General features: G+C 40.3%; 1 protein-coding gene across 1 annotated transcript in view; it reads left to right on the top strand.

The window, feature by feature from the left end:
- Positions 1–24,913, top strand: part of SPTLC3 (serine palmitoyltransferase, long chain base subunit 3) — a 122,815-nt gene that overhangs the window by 71,956 nt on the left and 25,946 nt on the right. Inside the window, exons 7-9 of the mRNA XM_004687163.2 lie at positions 5,531–5,636; positions 13,357–13,576; positions 19,837–19,963. Coding sequence (XP_004687220.1) covers positions 5,531–5,636; positions 13,357–13,576; positions 19,837–19,963 — 453 coding nt within the window. The remainder of the gene's footprint in view (positions 1–5,530; positions 5,637–13,356; positions 13,577–19,836; positions 19,964–24,913) is intronic.

Below are 24,913 nucleotides of genomic sequence, written 5' to 3'. Positions count from 1 at the left end.
GTATTTTTCTTTTTCTTTCTGGCTTATTTCACTCAGCACAATCTTTTCCAGTTCCATCCATTATGCTGCAAATGGCATGCAACTCTGCATTCTTAGAGGCCTCGAGGTCCATAGTGCCTCAGTTGACCACAGTTACACATACAAGGTGAACAGATTGGCAAATGCCTGCTCTGGAGATGTGGGAGAGAGCCTTTCTGAATATTTTGGGAGAGACCTACTCTACCCTAAGAGGCCAAAGTGGGAATTAAACCGAGGCAGTAAAACTCCAGAGTTTCATCTGTGTAAATACAACATACTTTTACCTTTTTCCTGGCCTTTTCTATTTCCTTCTTCCTCCTGCATGGTGTACTGCATGCAGTACTTAGTGGGTGTCCTCTCCTGTTTCAGTCAGGCAGTTGAGTGAGGTGAATGAGACCTGCCTTCCTGTTTGTGACCTGGTGGAAGACTCGACACTGACACACTGACATCAGCTGCCTGTGTTGTTCCTTATTCACCACTCACTTTTCTATGCTAGCTCCACTCAGAGATCCCATCTCAGTGCTTTATTTAGTTCCACTCTGTCTCAGACCAGATTCTGCTCCTCAGAATCCTATTTGCTGCATCGGGTCAGAGCTTGAGAACTTTGAACACTTTGCCCCCTTAATTTGTGCTTTGTCAGTCCTTTGCTGGTGTCTCCACTGTCAAAGCCAATGATACGACTCTCTCCCAAGAGTAAACCACCCATGCCTCTCACACCTGCCTCATCCTCAGTTCCAGCCCAGGCCCTCTGCTCCTACCTGCCTTTGACACCCTTTCAAGGAGGTTACCTTGCTTCTCTAACCATGCAACACCTGCCCAATATTTCAAAGCCATTGAGAAAACCTGAACCAAAGTGTTTGTCCAAGTGATTTGTAAAATATAAAGAGCCAAATTTTCACTGCATCGGAAATGCCCTCATTGATCTTATGGAGAAGAGACTTTATAAATATGAATTTAAGAAAAATATTTGCTTTGCTTGCCATAGTTGGCCTATATGATGTTTTTCCCCAAAAGTCTGAACAAGGAGGCGGTTCCTTACCATCACCATCTTAGAAGGCCGAATAATTTCCTTATCATTACTCGCTTATTGAAGTGCCTGATGCCTATTATTTCACTTTTGGACTGAATATTGATGAATGACACTTGAGTATCTCCCAACTATCCAGAGAACTGAGGGAAAGAACAGGGAGCAAGGATTTAAAAAGAGTAACAAAATTCATCACCTATCATTTCATTTAAGGATTTAATTGTTTAAATTAACATTGTATGTTGATTTCAGATGCATCATGTATCATTGTCATTTATAACAACAATGTAGTGTAGCTCCATGTATGTGCCCTGTGATGACATCAATTTATTTTAATTTCTATGTGTCACGGTTTCTTGGTTTCTTTGTTTCTTTATAAAATGTAAAGAAATTCATTTGAATTTAGATTTTGTTTTGGGTTTTGCAAGCCTTCTGCCATTACTTTGCTCATCTGAAAAAAACAAATATCTGTTGAGTTCCTGTCATGTGAAAGTATGAAATACCTTTTTATGAGATAAACCTGCTTAAGACATGAACATATTTTTGCTAAGCAGTCTGTAGAGTAGAGAACAAAAGAGTGTCTCTAAATGCAGCTGAAGGTGAAGGCTTCATTGAGCTTTGAATAGCGAAGGGTAAACACAAGCCACACTGGAGAATACATGAAAAGTGAAGCGAACATCCCATCCCAAAACTGGCCTGAGTCCAGAGAGGAGGAAGGGCTTTGAGGACATGGATGGTGAGGGGAGTTCTCAAGTCTCAACAAAAACTCACTTGCACAAGAGAAGGGACAGGAAGAAACCATGGCAGAAACAGCAGTGTCACTGTACAGGAAAAGTCGGAATGAAGCTGATGGCCTTGATCTTATCTTCAAAAAGGCGTTCTTTGAACTACGCCCAGCCTCCTTCCGAGAAGATTAGAGTTTCCTTGTCTCCCTGTGCTCTCTATTCACAAACCATCTTTGCAGCTTTCCCAGATCCCTGAAGCTTGTCAATGTTATCAGAGCTTTAAATTTAAGAGCAGGCACACGAACAGACTCCCAAAGTAGATTTGTCTCCTAAACCTGACTTTAGTTTCTAACAGACAGTTGGGAATGTAGTGATTCAGTAACCCAATGATGAGCCAGACTTGGGAATGAATGACATCTTTGTTATTACTTGATCAAGTACTATTGATACTCAAATTTATGTTGATTTCAGATGTGTCATGTATCATTGTAATTTATAACAACGATATGATATATAACTCCATGTATGTGCCTCGTGATGACGTCAACTTTATTTCACTGTCTCACAGTTTCTTGGTTTCTTTATAAAACATAAAGAAATTCATTTGAGTTTAGGTTTTGTTTTGGGTTTTACAAGCCTTCTGCCATTTGCTCATCTGAAAAAACAAAAACCTAGTGGTTCTTTCCTACTTTTCAGAGGTGTCATGAGGATTAACATCTTGTGAATATAAGTGCTTTAATAAGCACAGTTACTTTAAAATCCTTTGCAGATGTTAGTATGTTGCTTGCTGAAAGAGTAGAATCCCACAAGGCCTGCAGAACAAACAACACATTCCCCTGAATCCTATAGTCTATAGCCCACACTTTAACATTATACAGCAAGACCCTAAAAAACAGAGTAACTGTGAACCTAATGTGGAACCAGAATCCCACCCTGCATGAAGTCAGCCTTTTCCCTGTGTAGGTTTCCTGATTCTAGGAGGTCAGTGAGTCCATGGGGGTAAAGTGGCTAATTAATTTTCCCTCTGTTTAAAGATCCCAGTGTATGGATGCCACAATTTTCGTGATATTCTCCCCAAAGCCTGTCCCACGGGACTCCCCAAGGAATGGAGAATTCATGTTGAGCAGGATGAGTCTTCTGCCTTGGGAGGGACTGGAGTCCCTCCAGCTTCCATCTGTAAAATGCATAATATACATCATAGTCTTTTAAAAGCTTGTTTTCATGTCGTGCTTATTATAAAAAGAATGGAGGGAGAAAAAAATCTCTTCTATTTAGGGATGTTCCATTTAAACTAAATCCTAGAGCTTAGAGTAAGGATGTAAACTTTTGCATGTAGATAGAGAGAGGGATCTAGATCTCTGGGTTTCCAATTTTTTTATTCTTTAATGCACATTTCTAGGTTTATAATTTTTCCACATCTTAGATATATTTTTTAAAAGTTTATTTGTTTATGCATACAGAACTGGGGCTCAGGCCAGAGGTGCAGGGTGGTGAGAGGATTCACCAGAGACAGAGTGGGGAGCAGAACAGGCAGATTTATAAAATATACTGCTGAGGGGAGCAGTGGACAGACAGGAAAGGTCTGCTGCGCCATGTGGGTCACCTCCCTGGCCGGTGATTGAACTTATGGGGGATTGAACTCATGCTGAAGTGGCTGCAGCTGGCTTCCTAGTGTTGTGCTTTAACATGTTGTGCCACCAGGGAATGCCAGATACTTATTTTTAAATCACTGCTAATTCAGCTCATGTGGGCTTGTTTCTATTACAGTAGTATTGGAAACCACTCAGGATGGATGGATCATTTCTGTATGAAAGCTTGTAGACCCAAATTCCTAGATGGAAAAACATTCTTGAAACAGGAATACTATTATTCATCATCTCTTCAATCCATTCAGAGATTAACCATTCCACATGGAGCATATAAATGGAAGCTGGTGTCCTAAGATACACGGGCTCCCTCGGTACCTTAGAACCCCTCATTAATGCAAAAGTGAAAATGAGATATCAGTACCCATCAAGGTTTATTATCCTTGAAATTCTCAAAATAAGAAAGTGGTATTTTACTTCCTTGGCTGCCACCTAGTGGTTAATAATGTAGTGTCAGTAAGACATCTAAGCCCTCAGAGGATAGCTGCCTGTCTTTAAAACTAAAGCAACACATAGTTAAATAATTAAGGCATGAGGCCATCAGCCTTTATGTCATTCCCTTTCCTGTTTCCTGCTCTGTCATTTTATGAGGATGATGCAATTCTGACTTTTCCATGAAAAAGAAAACTGGTTCAATTATCAAATATTGATTTAGCACTGTTAACTGTACACAAGTCCAAAAGGGTAAGCAAAACCAGGTCCTTACCTTCCTCAAAGGAGACATATGAAATTAAATAACCTACTAAGTGCTTTTAGAAAGCAGGTAAAGTAACTAGATAGCGAGAGGAAAAAAAATCTGTATTATTGAAAATCAAAAAAGGATTTTGAGTGGTGAGTGGGACCAGACAGACAAAGAGGGAAGCACATAAGACATCGGGTAGCTGAGGGTTTGTACTGGGAAACACTGAGAACTAGGTCAGGAAGATGCAGGAGCTAGAAACGAGGGGTCTTTTGACAAGGTACTAGGTAACTATTAGCAAACAACCTCAAACTCTCAGAGGCATTAAAAAATCAGTGCTTATTTCTTTAAAAAAAAAAAACCCACATTTATTTATTTATTTATGCATACAAGAACTGGGATACAGACCAGAGGTCCAGGGAGTGAGAGGATTCCATCAGAGACAGAGTAGGGAGCAGAACTTAGAGTGAAATGCACTGCTGAGGGGAGCAGCCAGTGAGACAGGAGAGGTCTGCTGCGCCATGTGGGTCAGCTTCCTGGCAGAGATCCAACTCTGGCTGCAGAGGCTGCTGATAGCTTCATAGTGCTGCACTTTAACCCACTGCACCACCACAGAGGGTCCACTCAGTGCTTATTTCTTTCTTGGGACTGCAGGTAGGCTGGAGGCACTGGGCCTTATCTGTCTCAACCTCTGCTGGGAACCTTCTGGGACTGGTATGCTAACCTCAGAAGGTTCTTGTCATGTCACTAGCAGAAGGAAAAGGAGAAACACGTAAACCTCTTAAGGTCAAGGCTTAGAACAAGGCTTCTGTCTCCCCTCCCCTCCGCACCCTGCATTCTATTAGCTAAAGCAAGTCACAGGGTTGAAGCTAAGTTAAGAACAAGGACACATCATCCACAATTTTATTAAAAAAAAAAAAATACCTTGTGGCTTCACTGGGGCTGGCGACAGGGTTCCAGTATGGAAAAGTAAATATACCCACAAATGTGCTTACTCTACTTGGAGGGAAATCCTAAACCAGATCCAATCGCATGGTAGGGATTGAAAGGCATAGCTGAGGGGCTCTCCGTTGAGACCAATAATATCAGCAACTTCAGCTTCGATCACTGATAAATCAGTGAACATCTGCCTTCTTGAGAGCTGTGTGTATCCTAACCAAAACCAATACTGACTGGGCTATTTTACAATTATCTTGACTAAGTTTCTACTTCTAAGGGCGGTTTTTAATTGGGATCTCGAATGCTAAGTGGACATGATCTAGCCAAATCAGCAACTGAGAAGCATATGCACCTCTTCAAATTATGATTATATTCTTAATCTAAAGTTCACATCTGAACCTGAGCTGAAAAATTGCTCATGCCTCCATACCAAAGAATATGCAGTAAGAAAAGAAAAACCATCTCATTACTCCATTTTTTTCCGTGTTATTTAAAGACATGCAAAGCCTCGAGAAGCTCCTGAGAGATGCTGTAGTCTATGGCCAGCCTCGAATTCGCAGAGCTTGGAAAAAGATTCTCATCCTGGTGGAAGGCATCTACAGGTATGTGAATAACCAGAAACATTTTCATACACGAGGCACCAGCATGTGACAAATGGAGAAAGACTGACCTCTCGTAACTGCTGGGGAAAATGAGCAAGATATAGGTAGAGTTACGCGACGCCACCAGAACTACTATCAGGAGCTGTCATGCTTTGATCATCTGTCATTTCAGCAACTGCTGCCATGGCAGAGCACCTTGGAGGTTGGTATACTGTGAAGATGTGCTCAGAAGCCTCCCCATGGGGCATCGCTGACCATCCCTTGGTTGACTACTTGCCTTTCCAGCTTTAGTGGATGTTATTGCAAATGGACCCTAACTGGATAGTGCACCCAACCTCCATTTGTAGAATGTGGGCCAATAGATGGCATCAAAATATAAAAGATTGTTCCTTTCCTCAAGGTAGTGCTGATTCTGAGCATAATTCTCAATCCAAGCCTCAAGGAGGAGGGAGGAAGGAATAGTCAGCATCTGAAGGTCTGCTTGGATCTGACATTCCCCTCCTCTTTTTAAGCGGAGCAGACAAAACACCCACTAAGCCACTCACAGCTGCACTTTTATGTTGCCTGTTGTGATTGAATTTACTTCATTTGCTGTCTAAATCAATTATTGCTACAGAAATGGAAATTGCCTCTAAGCTTTTGTTGTGTTGGATGCTCTAGTCCATGAGGTAAGGAAACATTCTCAGTGTTCACCCTTAAATCAATTCTCCAATATTTGTGATGTTTGAGGAATTGACAGAGTTGTTTCCTATGAGACAATAATAGAAAAAGTGAGAAATATTGAGAGTGGGAGCTTAACTTCCCAAGTAGGAGGAGTGTGGGTGCAAAAAGATTTGAGAACAGTAGTGTTTCTTTCAGCTAGTTAATCTAATCATTCCCCAGGTGCACATTGTTTGTTATATACATAAGCAATAGGAGCAGAAAAAAATTGTTCCTATTCCTTTTGGAACAAAGAAGCAATTTCTCCCAAATTGATAATAATACTATGGTATTAAAAACACAGTAGCGGCCCTCCCTGGTGGCACAGCGGGTTAAAGCACTGCACTAAGAAGCTTAAGCCACTTCCACATGAGTTCAATCCCCGCCTGTCCCGGAGGATATCCACATGGTGTGGCAGACCTCTCCTGACCCACCCGCTGCTCCCCTCAGCAGTGTACTGCGTTGATTTGCCTGTTCTGCTCCCCGCTCTGTCTCTGGTGAACCTCTCACCCTCCGCATCTCTGGCCTGTACCTCAGTTCTGTATGAATAAATAAAATCTTTAAAAAAAAAAAAACAAAAAAAAATGCAGTAGCAAACCAGTATCACTTTGCTTTTCCTCTACTCCTTAAGGCCCCAATGCCTGGTGCTAGTGCTATTGTTTGGTTGCAAAGTTGGCATTTCCAGTGCTAAGTAACTGATGTTCTATATCACCTGTCAACCTCCTCAGACCACCCCAAAAGAATTTCCTACTTATGAAGTCTTTGGGATCACCCTAGACCAGTATTCTCAAGGTGATTTCTCCCCACAATCCACCCTGACCCCAAACACATTTGAAAATTTTCAATTGTCATCACTGCAGTAGTGTCCTACCAGCATGTAGTAGGCAGGACCAGGAGTGTTACCACAGGGCGGCCAGGGCACAGGAAAGTCCCTACAACAGACTCATTTGACTCAAAATAGCAACAGTGTTATGGTTGAAAACCCAGCAGTAGAATAACTTAGCTACTCACTGGCCCTGAACTTGTTATTTTTAAGAAACCTTCTCATATTAACTCTGGGCTGTCACAACCTCAAGCAGAAGTCTTTCTTTCTGTGTGATGTGTGCCAGCTGCCAGCCTGGGAAGGGAGTTCTTATCTAAACACCTGTCATTCAGGCTAGACGAAAGGGAGGGCAGACCTGCTGAGGGAGAAGAGACTGGGCATCTCTTTGAACCAGAGTAGACAGAACCCACTTCAAATAAACAGATCTTGCTCCCACCAAAGAAAAGTTGCTTTTAAAGCACTTTGATCATGGTTGAAATTAAGTGGACCACCAGCACTTTATGGTCAAATATTTCCATCAGTTACACAGAAAAACTATTCCAGCAGCAGGGCTTGTTAATAGTTATGTTGGGCTTGGACCCACAGTGATATCAGCAGGACAGGGGAGCTGGGTGTAGACTTCAGGCTCCATGCCAGTTTGACACCAAACCACAACTTAGACTTCACTAGTACAGTGACTACTCTGTTATCTATTGCTATAAACAAATCACCCCAAAGCATAATGATTTATGCAGAAGTGAGTCATTACTTCCCAGGCTACTGTGGGCTCTCTAAATCAATTGGGCAGCTCCACATGGTGTTGGCTGGGGTCAGACAGAGGGTTGCATTCAGCTGGGAGTTCAGCTGGGGCTGGAACATCCAAAATGACCTCACGTACACACGGGCTCTTGGGAATGTCTACGGTGTCTTGTTCTCGTCTCTCCTCTGGGGGGCTTGCTCTATATGTTGGCTTTCTCGTTCAAACATCCAGTCAGACTTTCCTGGCAACATGGTGGCTGGCTCCTAAGAGAACAAAAAACAAAAGCGATTGACCTTTTAATTACTAGATCTGGGACTGGTACAGCATTACTTCTGCCTCAGACTATTGTATAGTTCCTCACAGGTCAGTCCATATTCATGAGGAGGGGGAATGAACCTCACCTCTTAATGAGATGATTGTCTCATGCAGGAATGGAAGGACATGCAAGCAGCCATCTTGGGAAGCCCTCTACCACTGTGCTTGGTCCACTTGACATTTTTCCAGAGTGAAGTTTCTACTTCCCATGACCTTTCCTTCACAGAGATGTTCCTTTTATCACAGATGCCCAGGAATCTTATCCTTGAATGATCTGTGATTTTATTCTCTTTCATAGACAGGAATCAGGGCACCTCATAGGGCTTGGGACCTCCTGAGATCAGGCTATAAGGTTAGAGCCCAGAGAACAGTTTGAGAACATACAAGCTCTCCTTTTCTAGCACCAAACAAGGAAATTATTTCCCACAATTTTTTCCAAAAGGCTACAGTTAAGAATGTGAATTCAATAGTTGACGAATATATTTCTACTCTTTAGAGCTGTACTGTGGAACATGCCTTGTTAATATCAACACACATCCTCCTTTACATTTTCATTTAAAGATTTATTTTTTCTCTTGCTTATGTTTTGAGATGGGCAAAGTCTTCCCTCCACAGAATTCACATGAATCATTTTTGTCATAACTCTAAAAGAGAGCAATCAGTGAAGTTGGAAATTTTATCAAGTATCAAGCCATTTACTCAAAGAATTGAAGTCATTCAGCTCCACAAAATATTGTAAATTTAAGGTTTGAAAATTTCAGTGATTGACTCTAACCTATTGTTTGGTTTAAAAAAAATCAAAGAATAAAAAAATTATAATTACCTTAATTTTAAAAAAGATGTATTTATTTATGCATACAGAACTGTGGTATGGGGACAGTGAGAGGATTCACCAGAGACAGACTGAGGAGCAGAACAGGCAGATGGACAAATTACACTGCTGAGGGGAGCGGTGGGTGGGGCAGGAGAGGTCTGCTGTGCCATGTAGATCACCTCCGGTGCGGGGGATTGAACTTGCACTGAAGCAGCTGCAGCTAGCTTGCAGTGCTCAGTCCTAACCCGTTGTGCCACCAGGGAGGGCCCATTACCTTATCTTTTAATTAGTCTTAGTTCCTGGTTTTCTCTCTTTCCACCTTCCTTTCTTGTCTGAAGTTATACTTTGGGCCTACCACAGCGATTTTTCCACCATGTAAGTTGGCAAACTGTTGGTTTAATTCCCTGTCCAGCCAGTGGATAATATGGTTTATATGTGGAGGAGAAGGTGCTGAGAGGGAGATTTCAAAAATGAGTCTTGTCACTTAGCTAATACATGATGTAATAAAGAAGATATAAAGAAATTATTCACCAGCTTGCTGGTTTAAGAATAATTCAAGCCCTGCACAGGGCTTCAAATTAACTAGTGGAATTATCTTTACCTATGGTGTATTTTAGTTGTTTTTCTTCTATTGAAGTCAAAGGAAAACACAACCTTCCATTCAGAAAAAAAAATAAAACACTGTTCTTGTTTTCTTATTGTTTTTGGCACTGCATTTTTTGACAGCAATCCATAGGAATAACATAGATAGCCTTTATATGCATGTACCAAACTCAATATCCCACTATAGGAAAAGGTTCCATTCAAATTTGGTCACATTGAGAAAATGAAAACTTAGTGTAGATGAATATAACTCTTTGTAAAAGCTGAGTGCTCCCTAGGACTCATGTGTGCCCTGCATTAACTCTAGAAATCAGCAGTATCGTAAAGTCATTAATCTTAGAGAAAGAAATATAAACCAGGTGGGCAGACTCTTAAAATCAGCTAAACCAGCCCCAGTGAAGGATGGCTAATTAGCTGCCTTCAGTGTCTGCAAACTGTTCAACATTAACTCTGGTTCCTGCCAGATTCAGGTCCAGAACAAAGAATGGCCCTTTGTGACACATCAGGTTTTTAACATATTTCTGTTACCAACTTACAACATTTTAAGTATGGGAAGAAAATTCTAGAATTTTGAGGGCATCTAGCCATTTATTGTGTGTGACATCCATAATGGCATCCACATGCCTTATTCCAGAAGATTCAACACAGGGCTATGTCAAGGATTCCCAGTTTCTCAAGTTAGGGTTCATTAGAACAAGAACAACCCTGTGCATACTCTGTGTCAGGCATACAAGCTACAGTTATTGCTATCATTACAGAGACCTTTGGGGAAGGTCCCATCATCATGTGTATGTTTCACATGAGGAATCTAAGGCAGGAGACATCACAGACGTTGCCCAAATCCATGGGTAGCAGGTAGCGTGCTACATGCTCAGTTCAGCCATCAGGTGACCCTGCTAACCACCACAAACTGGCATAAGAGAAGCGTCAACTTGGTTTTCCTTTCATTAAGATGTAAAAGTCACTCAGAATGACCTTGTGAAAAGTACAAATGCAATAAGCTGGACTTAATTAAAAGTGAAAGTGTGTGTGCGGCCAAAGGCTCTGTCAAGAAAATGAGAAAACAAGCTGCAGTCTGGCAGAAAATATTTACAAAAGACACAGCTGATAAAGAGCTACTATCCAAAATGCATAAGGAACTCAAAACTCAACAATAAGAAAACAGTGCAATTTCAAAAATAGGTTAAAGACCTTAACATACACCGCTGTTATCATAAGTAATGTGTATTGTAAATGTGATTACATATAATACATACATACACACACACACACATATATAATATAAAAGGAGAAGTACAGGTGGCATATACACAGATGAAAAGATGCCCTACATCATCCACCTTCAGGGAAATGCAATTAAAGCAATGAAACACACCTCTATTAAAGACCAAATCTTGTAACAATGTCAACAAGAGAGACTGAAGTGGTTATGGGCAAACAGCAATGGGAACTGTTGGTGAGAAGGTGAATGATACAACTTCAGTTGGCAAATTTGATGTTTCCAAATAAAATTAAACATTCTTTTCCAAATCATCCAGCAATCTCACTCCTTGACATTTATGAAAAGCAGCTGAAAGCTGGTGTCCACACAAAAACCTGCTCATAGATGTTTATAGCACCCAAATTCCTAATGGCCAAAACTTGGAAACAACCAAGACGCCCTTCAAAGTGAAGGGATTATTGTGGAATTCAGTTACCCACAATGAGGTATTTTTCAGCACTAGAAAGAAAAAAGCTAACAAGTCATGAAAAGGCACGAAGGAACCTTAAACGCATATTTTGAAAGAAGCCCATCTAAAAGGCTATGTACTGTATGATTCCAACTCTGACATTCTAGAAAAGGCAAAATTCTAGAGACAGTAAAAAGATCAGAGGCAGAGAGGGGTGGTGAGTAGGTAGAAGGCAGAAGATTTTTATCCTTAACTGTATGAAAACATGATGACAGTTATGTCATTGCACGTGGGGTCAAGCCCATAGAATTTACAGCATCAAGAGTGAATTCTAAGACACACTATGAAATTTAGGTGATAATGACATGTTAATGAAGTCTCATTGATTGTTACAAATGAGCCATCCTGGTGGGGGACATTGGTAATGGATGGAGCTGTGCGCATGTGGTGCAGGGGCCATAAGGGAAATCTTTGTACCTTCTGCTCATGGTTGCTGTGATCCTAAAACTGCTCTATAGAAAGCACACAAAAATGCTGCCCTTGATAGATGTTCTCCACTCAGATCAACGACCCACTGGTCTCAGTGACTGAATAGCCATTTGGACTGTTACCTGAATCAACCACTGAAGTTTATTTTATTTTATTTTAAAGATTTATTTATTTATGCCTACAAGGTCTGAGGTGGGGGTGGTGGTGAGAGGATTCACCAGAGGCAGAGCGGGGAGCAGAACAGGCAGACTGAGTGAAGTACACTGCTGAGGGAAGCAGTAGGCCAGTCAGGAGAGGTCTGCTGTGCCATGTGGGTCACCTCCCTGGTCAGGGATCAATCTTGTGTTGAAGTGGCTGCTGGTAGCTAAATAGTGCTGTGCTTTAAACCATTGCACCACCAGGGAGGGCCCCTAAGTTTATTTTTTAATACATTAATTTTAATAAATAAGCTAATTAGAAGGGAGAAATTCAACTCTGTTCGCATCAATTGATTATTTCTTGAATGAAACTGGTGGGTTGCTTGAATTGTTTGCCAGTTCCATTGTGTGATAAGGGCATGAGTCTGTGTTTTTATTGAACTTACCTGTCAGTTCCATCAAAAATGTGTGTGGCAGAGACAGAACTTACAAAGTTCTCTGAAAATTGATCAAAAGCAAAAATTCTTGTAAGTCCATTGAGTTTCAGAGGTGCCATTAACTATCAAATTTAATTTTACTTGCATGTCTACTTTATATTTTCCCTTTGCTTGAAATCTTTTTGCAGTTTATAAATCATGAAAAATTAAGCACTGAGGACTAAAACAAAAGGTTTCATCTCTGTTTCTCAGTGTTATCCCCACTTAGCAATTTGAGGATTCCCTGATAGAATGCAAATTCTGAGCCTACCTTGGACCTACTAAGTCAGAAATTTGAGGGGGTGGATAGGGCCCAGTAATCTGTTTTAACAATGCTATCAGGGGATCATAATGTTCCCTCAATTGAGAACCATTCTACTAAAGGAACAGCAGGAAGAGCTAACTGCTCACAACTCAAATAGAACTTTCACTTCCTTTGACCTCTATGCAGAAGTTTCTTATTGTATTTTGATTAACATTAATCTTAAGGTTCTTTTGTGTGTTTTTATCTCCTTTAAAAAATATTTGGTAGTTCAAGCACTTCTTTAAGTCAAATAGAGCTGGTGGAACAGACAATGGCAGTTTGATAAAAATGGGATCACTATAGAGCAGTTTGATCAAAACTAGCAAAATACCTAGAAAACAAAATGATCCATCCAATTGCAGTAGAAAACTTTATAAATAACTTGGTCATATGCATTGGTCTAATAATTGGTTATTTGGGAATTAGCTATAGTAAGTCAAATGCATTGAATAATTTATATTCAGGTAAAATATTTCCAGATTAAAAGGCACAAAATGATGTAAAAAAATATTATATTAAAATTTAAAAATGTAAAGAAAAAAAGTATTGCCAGATTACTCTTACAAGCTGGGAAGAGTTGTCTCAGTCAAATAATCCCTGAGCTTCCATGAGGGTGCAAATGAATGATGAGCATTTCTCCTTATGCCCTAGCATGGAAGGTTCCATTGTGCATCTGCCTCAGATTGTGGCTCTAAAGAAGAAATACAAGGCTTACCTCTACATAGATGAAGCTCACAGTATTGGCGCTGTGGGCCCCACGGGTCGAGGTGTTGTGGAATTCTATGGAATGGACCCCCGTGATATTGATGTATTAATGGGCACATTCACCAAAAGCTTTGGATCCTCAGGAGGTTACATAGCTGGAAGAAAGGTAAGAGAGCCAGCTCTGTGTGGGTACTAAAAATCTAAATGCCTTGGAATGCATTTTGCAGATTCACTCTGAACTCCCTTAGAGCTTTATTTTAGTGCACCTCACTTCAATTGATCAGAGTTGCATAACTCCACTGGCTAGATAGCACAGCAAATCCCAGAACAACCAGGCACTTCTAATAGTAAGCTGGAGTGTGTGAAGAGTAATCACTTTAACTCAAAATGACAGCATTAGCAGTGTACATAGGCAAAGACTTAATATAAAAGAGATGGTCAATATCTAAGAAATCTTAGACTTAATATCAGTCTTGTAGACAAATGATGGGGGGAAGGGTTTATGTATTAGAGAAAGAGAATAACCTCTACTGAGCTCCCCAGATGATAAGGGCATGTTACAGAACTATAAATAATGTTTCTGTTATGGCATGAAAAACACAAAGGAGGTAACAGCAAGGGTGAGCACATGTTAGATATCCGGGTCGACCCTGGGTTGCATGTGGGTTTTAAGCATAATAGCAGCCAGAACAAAAGTGAACTTTTCTGAGGTTTTTCTCTCTGCAGAATAATTGTCTCCCACAATTTTGAATAAGCCATAGGTCAGATCTTGTCATCCTCAAATGCCTTACCCAGTGTGCTTTCATTTATTTTTCTAATAGGATTATAATGTCATGTGCTCTGTCATTCCATTGTCAATATTATCAATTAGCAATAAGTACTTAAAAGAAGCTCAAAGAGGAGGGAAAGAGAATAATTCACTGAAATAAAATATCCACAGTTCCAGGGAAACCTCAAAGGGAAATAGGACAGTCTGGATGTGAGTCTTCACCTGCATGCTTAAAAAAAAAAAACTCTGAAAAAGAACCAAGTGCAGGCACATGGAAAAAGTGTTAATTAAAGTTTTATTTACAAGGGGCATGAAAAGAGGGGAAGCAGAAAGAGAGCTCCTACCAATGTGAACAATATATTTCATTATTTCATGCTGGGCATTTGCCCTGCCATAAGATGCATAAATACTTAAAATGGTCAGTTATCTCCATGAACTTCACCTTCGAGTGAGCACAATTTTCTCCCCAGCTCAAAACACTATTTTCCATCCTCCCTCCACTTGCCTGTGGTAATTAACGAGGTAATGCTAAAAAACATAGGGAATGCCCAGGATCTTACAAAATTCAGTTAAATCTGGCGAAAGGTGAGATGTTTTCTTGCTAGATTGTCGAAACAGTGGGATCAGAAGCTCTGAAATCTAGGAGTTCCCTGCGTTGCTTTGTGAGCTTGTGGTTTTGTGATTAGTTTAGCAGCAGCTCTGAGCTACAAAATTTGTAACCAAGCGTAACTTGGTTTCCTGAACCAAGGGCACCTGAATAAACTAAAGCTAGGCGATCCTTACAGTGTTGTCAAATTCGGTAGGCATCACATTTCCCCCTTTGACTTCTTTTATTTGATACCAACTTTCAGCGAAGGCCTGTGGCTAACCTAAAGAAAGAACCAGTTCACTGTGCGCTGTTCTCATACTCTCCTTTCTGAAGCCATTTGGAGGATTTTGAAAGTATATTTTTTCATGTATAATTTCTGTTCATTTGTGAAGATTATTTTTATTTATTCACAAGGTAGAAAAAGCATGTAGTATGCCCATTTTCTTGTTCTTTAAAATACTCATTCTTCAAGTTTGTACCCAGCATGTTACACAGTTCTCCTTTCTCTTCATCCTCCTCCTCTTGCTCTTTCTCCTCTTTCTTTTTTCCTGCCCCTCCATATTACACTGCAGACTCTGAACTGACCACAAGATGGCAGCATGAATTAGAGGTTGGTGGAAGCCCACTAACCTATAGGGAAACCTGCAGCCTAAACAGCAGATGCAAAGCCTAGAGACCATAAGGCAGTTGGCATGATGTGTGGCCATTGAAAAAGTGTCTGTGTGATTTAAAACTCTCAGATACACACTCTTCTACAATGGTTTTGATGATCCTGTGATAAGCCCAGTTAAACTGTGGTTTCCGTCTAGTCTAATGGAACTTAATAGTCTCTGTGACTTTGTTCCTTTAATTTTTTATAATTATGTCAATTTAAATAATGTGTACTTCCCACTTAAGTCTTAGTTTTTATTCCCCTGGACTTTGAATTTTGCTGTAAAGTATTTTCTGAGTTTGGTTTATATTGTTCTTTCTAGTTTATAGCAGATAGGATTGGGGAAATGCTAAAAACTTTTACTTGAAATAAATACTGAGAAAAAAAATTTCTATGTAGTTATTAAGATAATTAGAATACTGCTTGCAGAGTCTCTTATATTTATATAATTTTCTTGAATCTCTTGTATTATGTATCACAATTAGTGCTTAGGAGAGATAATTATAAAATAGAGAGGATCCTAAACCAACAGCTACAAGCCATAAATTAACTATAATCTGTTAAACACACACACTAGGACTTTACGATTTTTTGTAGCCCTAATAATTTCAAGTTCCCTATTCTCATGGGGTTTGAAAATGTTGAGATTTGAAAATACTGACTTGGGTCCAGAAATCTAGAAAAAGATAAAACTGTCTGGCTATCGACTCCCCCTTTTAAATGACAGCATAGTGTCGGCAGGAGAGGACTATTTTCCCAGTAATAGTTTCTAGAAAGCTCTAGAAATCTTCATGAGGTAAGTCAAGATAAGAACTGTGTGTGTTAACTATATAAGAAAAAAAAATTCAGAAAAAACAAGGGGACAAAAAATGGTTTGACCTAATATATTACCAACAAAAACTAAAGATTTTGTCATTGTCTCAGCCTTCCTGTCACAAAATATCCTACAAATTCATTGTTGGAGTTTACTGTCCTAGCTTCAAATTTCTGACCTCAGTGAAACAGCCGCTTAAAAGCCAGAAGATTTTACTTTTGTTTTCTGTGAGTTTGAAGCTGCTGTAGATGAGCTAGGAACAGCCCAACCTGGAGCCTTCTGTACTTTCAAAACTTTTGAGGTGAAGTGTCAGGAAGTGACTTCTCTCCACCTGTCAGGGCTTTCCTACTCAATGACGACTTTGAAGAAAGTCGGAGCTGATGAATCTAGGGTTCTAATGTTCAGTTTTTAATTTTTATTGATCTGGTGGCTGAGGAATGTAGTCAACACTACATGCTCACATTTCTGGGGTCCAAGTGTTTCTTTGGTTTGGGGCCTGAGGCTTCTTGCATGTCTGTTGCCAACTGCTGACTTTCACCATCCACAGACCTACCAGAGACTTACAAGTGAATGAAGCATAGGTAGTCCTCAGGATTCATAGGTTGCAGGGCTGGAATTCTCGACAAGGGAAGTGGGCAGGGAAGCCACATTTCTAGTGCTGTCCCCAGAAGTCTGAGTGCAAAAGAAGGCAGGCCCTTTGCAGAAACCAGTTCCGCCCCATGTGCTCAGCTCTGGCTGTATTTAACAGTCCTTTGAAGTAAATGGGGGTCATGGAATGAATGCCAAGATGTTTATTCTAAAAGCCTCCTGTCTGATTTCCTAAGAAAAGTCACTCTTGCCCTTGAACTCCAGGCCTGTGGGTAGAGAAAATAATCAGGGTTTTGAACTTACAAATGGACTTGGAAACTTCAGTCTAAGAAGACCTCTCACCCACCCTGAAGGAAGACACAACCCAGACTCTCCTTGAGTCTGGTCTTTACCAAAGCCAGTTCCTAATTCATGGCTCATGGAACCCAGTGGGGTAAAAAAAGGGGGAATCCAAACTCAGGAATCAAGACTCTCCTTGATGTTCTGCAGAAGTAACACAAAGAGCCCCACTTTCTGAACCACTTAAGCAAAATTAGCTCCCATCTATAAACTCAGACTGAGAGAAAGTGGACTCAGTCAGAGAAATACGAATATGAGTTTGATATCCTTAGTGTTAAAAGAGACATGCTGTAATACTGAAGTATTTATTCAAGCTGAGAATTCATGTGGCTTTGACTATGACACTTCTCAATTTGTGAAGGAAAACTAGGGGTCAGAACATTGAGAAGGGTCCACTGATATCAAAGGTAGCTTGGTTTGTTTGATTGTCTGATCCTCGTGGGCAGCCCAAGACTAAGAGAACAGTGCTGTACTTGTTCCTCAGAATGCCTCTGTTGCCTTATATTCTTCAGGGATGTTCACCATTCTTCCTTAGTCTCTAAAATTCCACCATTCCATTAAACCTCTTCCTGTTAGGTACCCACCACTATAGATTGTAAGTAAAATGTACCCACTCTTTTCCCTGCTCTCAAGGAAGTTTAAACTCTGGAGAAATAAAAGTAATAGACATAAAATATGTTGAGACTTAGTGATTCTATTTTATGGCTTAGTTCCTAAACCTGGTCTATCTGTGGCCTGTCCTACTTAGGCTTGAATACTCAAATAGTAAATATAAGAGTATATTAGTAATGTTTCCCTTCTCCCAGAAAAATTGGAGCAGTCTCTGTGGGTCAGAGAAAGCACCACAGGGTTAAGTAGAAGTGGGGGTGTTCATCTCTGTGCTTCCCTTTCCCCTCATCTCCACCTCACCCCAAACCTGCTCTTCTGCTTAGAGAAGCAACACAGTGTGGTACTGATGGTAGAACTCTGGTACTAGACTCTGATGCCCCAATTCTGGGGCTACTATTTTGGAGGTGAATTCTTTTCTGATCCTGTCAGTGACTCAGTTATCCCATTCATGAAATGAAGATAAAAATAAACCTGCCTGATAGAGTTATTGTGACCCTTATGAGTTAATGCACGTAAAGTTCTTAAAACAGAGCCCCAAGCAGCCAAAGAATATTGGCCATCGTTTTATCTTCTAGCCCCATTATCTACACTGAGCCACTCAATATGCCAAGTATGGATACTTCTTTCCCTTCTTTTTATTCCTATTACTACCCCAAAGAGGATAGAGAAGTGCTAGGCTGAAAATTCTTGGTTTGAGATTCAATGGGTAACTATATAACTTTAGAATATTACCATCTTGAGAATGAGGACTATGGATTAAAGATACTTCAAGGAGATTTTATGGTTTTGGTCCCTCCCTTCCACCCCATTTCCCAGTTTTTAAGAACTCTCTGAATTGACAATACATTAGTAATTGCTAGAGACATCAGCTGTTCACTGTGTACCAGTTATTTTTCTAAGTGCCATAGATAATATATACACACACATATACACACAGGGAAAGTTTTATACATGGAAAATTATCATTATATATAGATAGATAGATTATATGTCTATGATATTTATATTCCATATACATATATATTGCCATATACATACATACATACATACACACACACACACACACACACACATATATATATATATATATATATATATATATATGGAAAGTCATCATCATTTCATTAGATTTCCTGCCAGATATCTTAACAGTCCCAGGCCATGGGCCAGTATAGATGACTCTCTAGATGGTCTGCCAGGAGGGCCTGAGTACCACCAAATGCCAACTCTGAGACTGTCTCCACTGTGGCCCTAGTTTATTGAAGCTTTGTAGAGAACTCAGCTGTTTCACCTGGTGCCTTCTGTTTGGCCTCAGAATTCAGGATTCAGACACGCATGTGGAAATTCCCTCCCACTGCTAGCCATGAGCATTCCATAGCAGATCAGCACTTTAGTGTTGCACAAAAAGCCCAGTCAGTATCCACTACCCAAGGCATATCTGAATTATCTCATTCTAACCCATACTCTGTTTTCTTTTCCCACCTCTCGCTTCTGCCATCCTACCCACCCCCAAGATTTCTTTTTCCTCTTTATCTTTATTTGTGTTCTTTGATACTTAATCAGTTCCATTCCTGTACTGGAGACACCCTTATCTACTCCAGCTAGCAAGAACTCCTTTCTTCTGCTGCTTTGTAGCACAGTTGCTCTTCATAGTTTTCATGTCTTGTTTTGTTTCCTTCCATTACTTTTCTGGGCACAATCTATTGTAACATGATCAAGGGCAAGAGCCATGTATTATAACCACTGGACACTCTTATTACTCAGCACTTGTACCTGCTAGGTTCCCTTCACCTGTTTGGAAGGTCATTGTCCCTTAGCACATCAGGTTTTGCCTTGCACAGCTCAACTTTGATTTTTCAGCATTCTGCTTCTGTGTACCCTCTGGGTTTTGGAGGGAGAGATTAAAAAGAAGAAATAGAATAGTTTAGTGATTCCCATTGTGAATCAGACCATATTTGAAATAAAAATGTTTGTGCCATGATGGATGGGATGGGACAAGATTTAAGTCTCATCACCAACAGTGAGATTTATGGGCCTTCTTTCTGGATTCCCCTTCTTTATTAAAGGAACTTGTGGATTATTTACGGGCTCATTCACATAGCGCTACTTATGCCACATCCATGAGCTCCCCAATAGCAGAGCATGTCATCAAATCAATGAAATTCATCATGGGACTGGATGGGACCACACAAGGTAAGAAGCTCTGAAGTGACATCATGGCCACAAATTCTCTTCCTAAACCTTTCTCTGTTTCCCTTTTAAGCTATCAATCTCCCCCCTACTCAAATACGTCTTAATGCAAACCAATTTGTCAGTCAATCCATGTGCTAATCATACTAGTACTTCTGTCAGCACCCGCCCACTCCCATGCACCCATAATGATTTACTTCTTAATATAATGATCAAATTTGCATAATTTTATGGATAAGTTATTTTAAAATGAAGCGATAATGTTGGGTGTTTGTCTTCATTGGAATCATTGCTTGTGTTTCTTGCAAACATCAATTTAATATTCCATTTTTCTAAATTCTTTTGTTTTTGGTCACTGTTATTTATTAACTTTATTATAAATTTGTTGTCAGCCAGGAGTTGGAGAGGGGAAACCTACCACTGTCATTTGAGGAACTATGGAAAAATAAACACACTAATAACTTTTCAACTACTTCTATGACATTGTGTCATGACAGCCAAAGTATACAACTTTGCTCAGCCCAAGTGATATTAGCCTTATTTTTGAAAAAATGTTTCATTCACACCTCCTGGTATTCTTTTCCTATCTTTCAGCTCCAGTGTATAGAGATTTTAGTACATTAACACTGGATAAGGCAGTTTTTACTACCGGGCAATCTAGTATTTTTAGTGTCATGAGTTACCCTGGCCCTAAAACTAGTTATGAGCTCTCTAATCCTTATGCCCCACCCAGCTGTCACTAATTTTTATGCCCGTTAGTACCTATACTGTAAGAATCAGTCTGTTTATAGTTAATCAACTTTACAATAATTTTCTTCTTTCCTCTGGATTGATTTATCACTTCATCACAGACAGAACTCACTCTGTTTATCTGATTGATTGATCACAGTTGAGGATCTGAAAAAAATTACATTTAAAGAGTTTGTTCTTTGGTCTTCTATCATCATTTTTCTTTCTGTGACATGGGAATGATTTCCTTTGATTCCATCTCTTAACCTTCTAACTAAAGAATGAATGGCTTATTATTTTTAACCATCTAACTAAAGTTTCTCACTCACTCCTCTTGACATTATAAGAGAAAGAAGATTAAAAATTACAGAGGAGACGATGTCAACTGTCTTTTTTTTTTTTTTTTTAAGACACCAACTAGGAGATTCAGGGAGAAAGGTAGGACAATTCCATTCAAAAGAATGAATAGAGGAAGGTAGTAGAAAAGAAACATGACAGGATCACCAGCTAAGCTTCCGAGGGTTCTGCCTGACTGTATTTTGAATTCAGGGGCACACAGTGAATGATCCTGTGGGACTCATTTATGACAATGCCTGCTTTAAATAAAGTGAACAGGACAGGTTGGGAATACTGCATTCACTCATCTTGTCTGCTGAGATAGTCTGCCTCGCGGGATAGAGTTGCTCAAAGCTCAAAGGGATGCACTACGTCATGCCGGAGCTGCTAACAGGCTCTGCTTCATCCCTGGCCCAATCCACTGCAACAGTGATTGCAACCTTGAAAGGCTTTGTTTTGGGTTGAGGTTGGGGAGTGCTTGGCCAGATCTGTTCCTTGATGAATGTCTTCACTTTAATCTGCAATGCAAAGCCATACGCTTCAAAGAAAGGCAAGCTACAGGAATAAGGTCAGTGTTCCTTTGAAGCCAAGGTTCAAAGATGAAATAGCAGTCCCAGTGAAATGACAATGTTTCTGTACAGCCACCTTCGCTCTGTAGCAGGCTGCTGTTGGAGTTAATGCACACAGGCTGAGGGCTGCAGGCATGCACTCCACATGCACCAAGGTCCTTTTAATCTCCTGGCCTGTCACTCTGTGCAGCACAATGAGCTCAAAGTGGAGATTTGGTTTCCCTATCCTAATGGATATTGGGTGGTCCACAGGCCAAAACAATGCTGTAAGCCCCTTAAAGGCAAGAAATGTGTCTTGCATTAATGTGGTATTCCTCTGAGTGTCAAACTTAGTGCTCAGCTTAATAAATATGTCATGACTCAACTTCCATCTTGCCCGCCTACTTGCATTTAGGTCAGTGTTTATGCTAAACAAGATCGAGGGGATGTTTATATCATAAAACTGGGAGCCGCCAGGAATCAGCTCCACACCAGTTGTGGTAGCTGAAGGGATCTCGCAGGAATTGGGGTCCCTCAGTGATCGGCATTAATTCTGAAAAGCTCAGAAAGTTTGCAGCTCAGTCTTTTTCTTCATTTAGATGTGGTGCAAGCAGCCACAGAAGGGTGAACCCCAAACCATGCTAATGACTCTCCTACAGAAAACAATGCCAATGGTTGCCTTGCTTTTATTTATTTAAGTTTTTGATGGATAATTTTTAGTGAATCAGATATTACCCTTGAGCTCCCAATCTTGACTCTGCCTCTCCACCATGCCTGCCTTCCCCATTTCTGGGAACATTTCACTTCATTGAGAAAGCAAAATTTGCACTGCATGATGAAGAAGGGTATGCACCTGTGCCTAGATGCATGTGACTCAGCCCCCCCCCCCAAGTTACAATTCACTCCACGACTGGCAAGTTGCTCACCTTCTCTTGGCTTCAGCCCTTTCACTGTAAATTGGGGTGTTAGGATGTAATACATATCATGAACTTAGTACAATGTTTGATATAAAAACAGTCAATAAAGTCAGTTATTTGTAACTTATCTGCTTTCCTCCCTCCTCCTCCAAATTTTCCAATAACGTTTAGCTATCCTGGATTTCGCCCTTTCTTATAGACCTCACACCTCCATCAGCAAATCCTACTGTGCATCCTCTGAACATGCTCAGAATCTGGCCACTGCTCACCAGCTTTGCCATTACCTCTATTAACTCTCACTTGAATTATTGACAACCTCAAAACTAACCATCTCTGCCCTTAGATTTTTTTGACTTGTTCTCCATATCAAAGTCAAGGTCCTCTTTTACAAACACTCAGAACACCCATCCACTAGGAACTCTTGAGTGCTTTCCAACATCCCAGTTGTCAAATCTAAACCGGCCTTCAAGGTTGTCACGTTATTAAGTTCTTCCATGTTCACCACTGCTCCTCTTGCTTCATTTACTCCAAGCAGTTGGAATCCTTGCTTTTCCTAGAATGCAGAAAAGACCTTCTGCAGAAAGGTCTTTGCTTTTCTGACCTCTCAAAAAGCTTTGATGACCAAATATCTGCATAAACTCAAGCTCACATTCCCTTCTTTATTCGGAATTATTAGAGGATTAGCTCTATCTTAGATCACACACTCTCTGCTTCATCCCTTGAATTCTCCTTACTTTGTTTTAGCCTTCAGAGCATTGGCAACATCAAGTAAGGTTCTGCGTAATATTTTCCCTTATTAGGATGTGATCTCCAAGAGAGCAACTATTTTATCTATTTTGTTCATTACTCTGAAAGAAGTGTTCTCACAATAATGGGTGCGCCACAAATATTTATTGAAAGAATCCTTCTTCCTCTCCTCTTAGCTCAGCAAATAAGCAGCTGCTATCTTTTTCATAACTCTTGCTAAATTTTCTCTCTTTCCACTTTCTAAAGGCATTAGTCCCCTACTTTTCTGAACATGAATGTGTTCATTTCCTTTATCCTAAAACACCTTCCCTCACTCCTTTTTCTTCTTCAAGCAGATACTAACTTTCTTCTCTCCCATTGCTGCAAATCTTCTCAGGAGTGGCTTTTTCTGTTCTCACTTCCCCTTCCTCCTTCCCCACCAGTGTCCAAGCAGCTCCATTCCATCCTCAGTATGTGCAGTTGACGATGGTTGCCTCTGTCTACCTAATCAGCTGGCTCTTCTCCAGTAGATTGGACTGACTGCTCTGCCTTGCTCTCTTTCTTTAAAGACAGGTTTCCCTTAGCTTGAAGGGAAACTCTTATTTCTTTGTTTTTCTGATTGTTCTTTCCTCTTATCTTTGCCCTCTTTCCCCCACTACATTTGCCAGTATTCCATCCTCCCTTTTACTCATTCCCATGGTGTAGTATTAATACCACCACCACTATTTTCTATTCCTCCATGCAGTGCTTGCTTCTCAAATTAGAATATGCATCCAGTCCATCCCAAATACACTGCTGACCCTACTTCCAGAACTTCTCATCAGAAACACTTGTTGCAGTTTTTATAACCCCCAGTAGTGCTGATGGTGCTGCCTAGGAACCACACTTTGAGAATCATTGATGTTTAATGACCTCATAGCCCCTTCCCTTAGGTCTTCATGGATATTTTTAAGGGTTAGAAACCCTGGTCTTCATATCACCAACAGTCTACCCAGTGTCTGCCCTATAGTAACCTTGGAATACATATTTTCTAGACTGAAGTAAAAAAGAAATGTGCTAAGCCTTAAATGCATTTGCCATGATACAGATGCTGATAAAATATCTGTTATGGATCATCTTGTCATCAAAAGACTCTAGCAGAATCTCTTTTATACTTAATATCCAATGACTTGTTCCCTGAGATTGGCCTCTTTCTTAGAAGTCTGGCCTATGTCCATGTCTAGCTTTGTTCATTACATTTACATGCTAATTATAATGTCATTGATGTCTGAGAAAGTTACCCACATGTCCCCAATCTTTCAAATGAAACATGAAGCAATGGGAGGGAGAAAACAGCTACACATCATTATCTAATACAACTTCTCAAGTATGATCCCTCCATCAGAAGCAGCAGCATCACCAGGGAGCTTATGAGAAATGCAGCAAGCATTTCTGAACGAGAAATCCTCGGAGTGTGACCAGCAATCTGTTTTCATTATTCTTCTGGGTGACTTTGATACAGGCTCAAGTTCAAGAAGCACATTTCTTTGTACAGGAAACAGGTGAGAGGTCTTGTGGTGAGGAAAAGCAAAGAGAATAGAGTATAGAAGTTTGGCTAACGCAAACAGGGATAGAGAATCTAGCAGAAAAAGAGGAGGAAGAACAGGCAGAGGTAGAAGATCTGAAAAAGAAAAGTTAACACATTGAAATCTATTTCT

This window comes from Condylura cristata, unplaced genomic scaffold (genome assembly GCF_000260355.1).
Source record: "Condylura cristata isolate star-nosed mole 26May11 unplaced genomic scaffold, ConCri1.0 scaffold00022, whole genome shotgun sequence".
In the NCBI taxonomy this organism is placed as follows: Eukaryota; Metazoa; Chordata; class Mammalia; order Eulipotyphla; family Talpidae; genus Condylura; species Condylura cristata.
The sequence above is the reverse complement of the archived record's forward strand: the minus strand, read 5'-3'. Positions and strand labels throughout refer to the sequence as shown.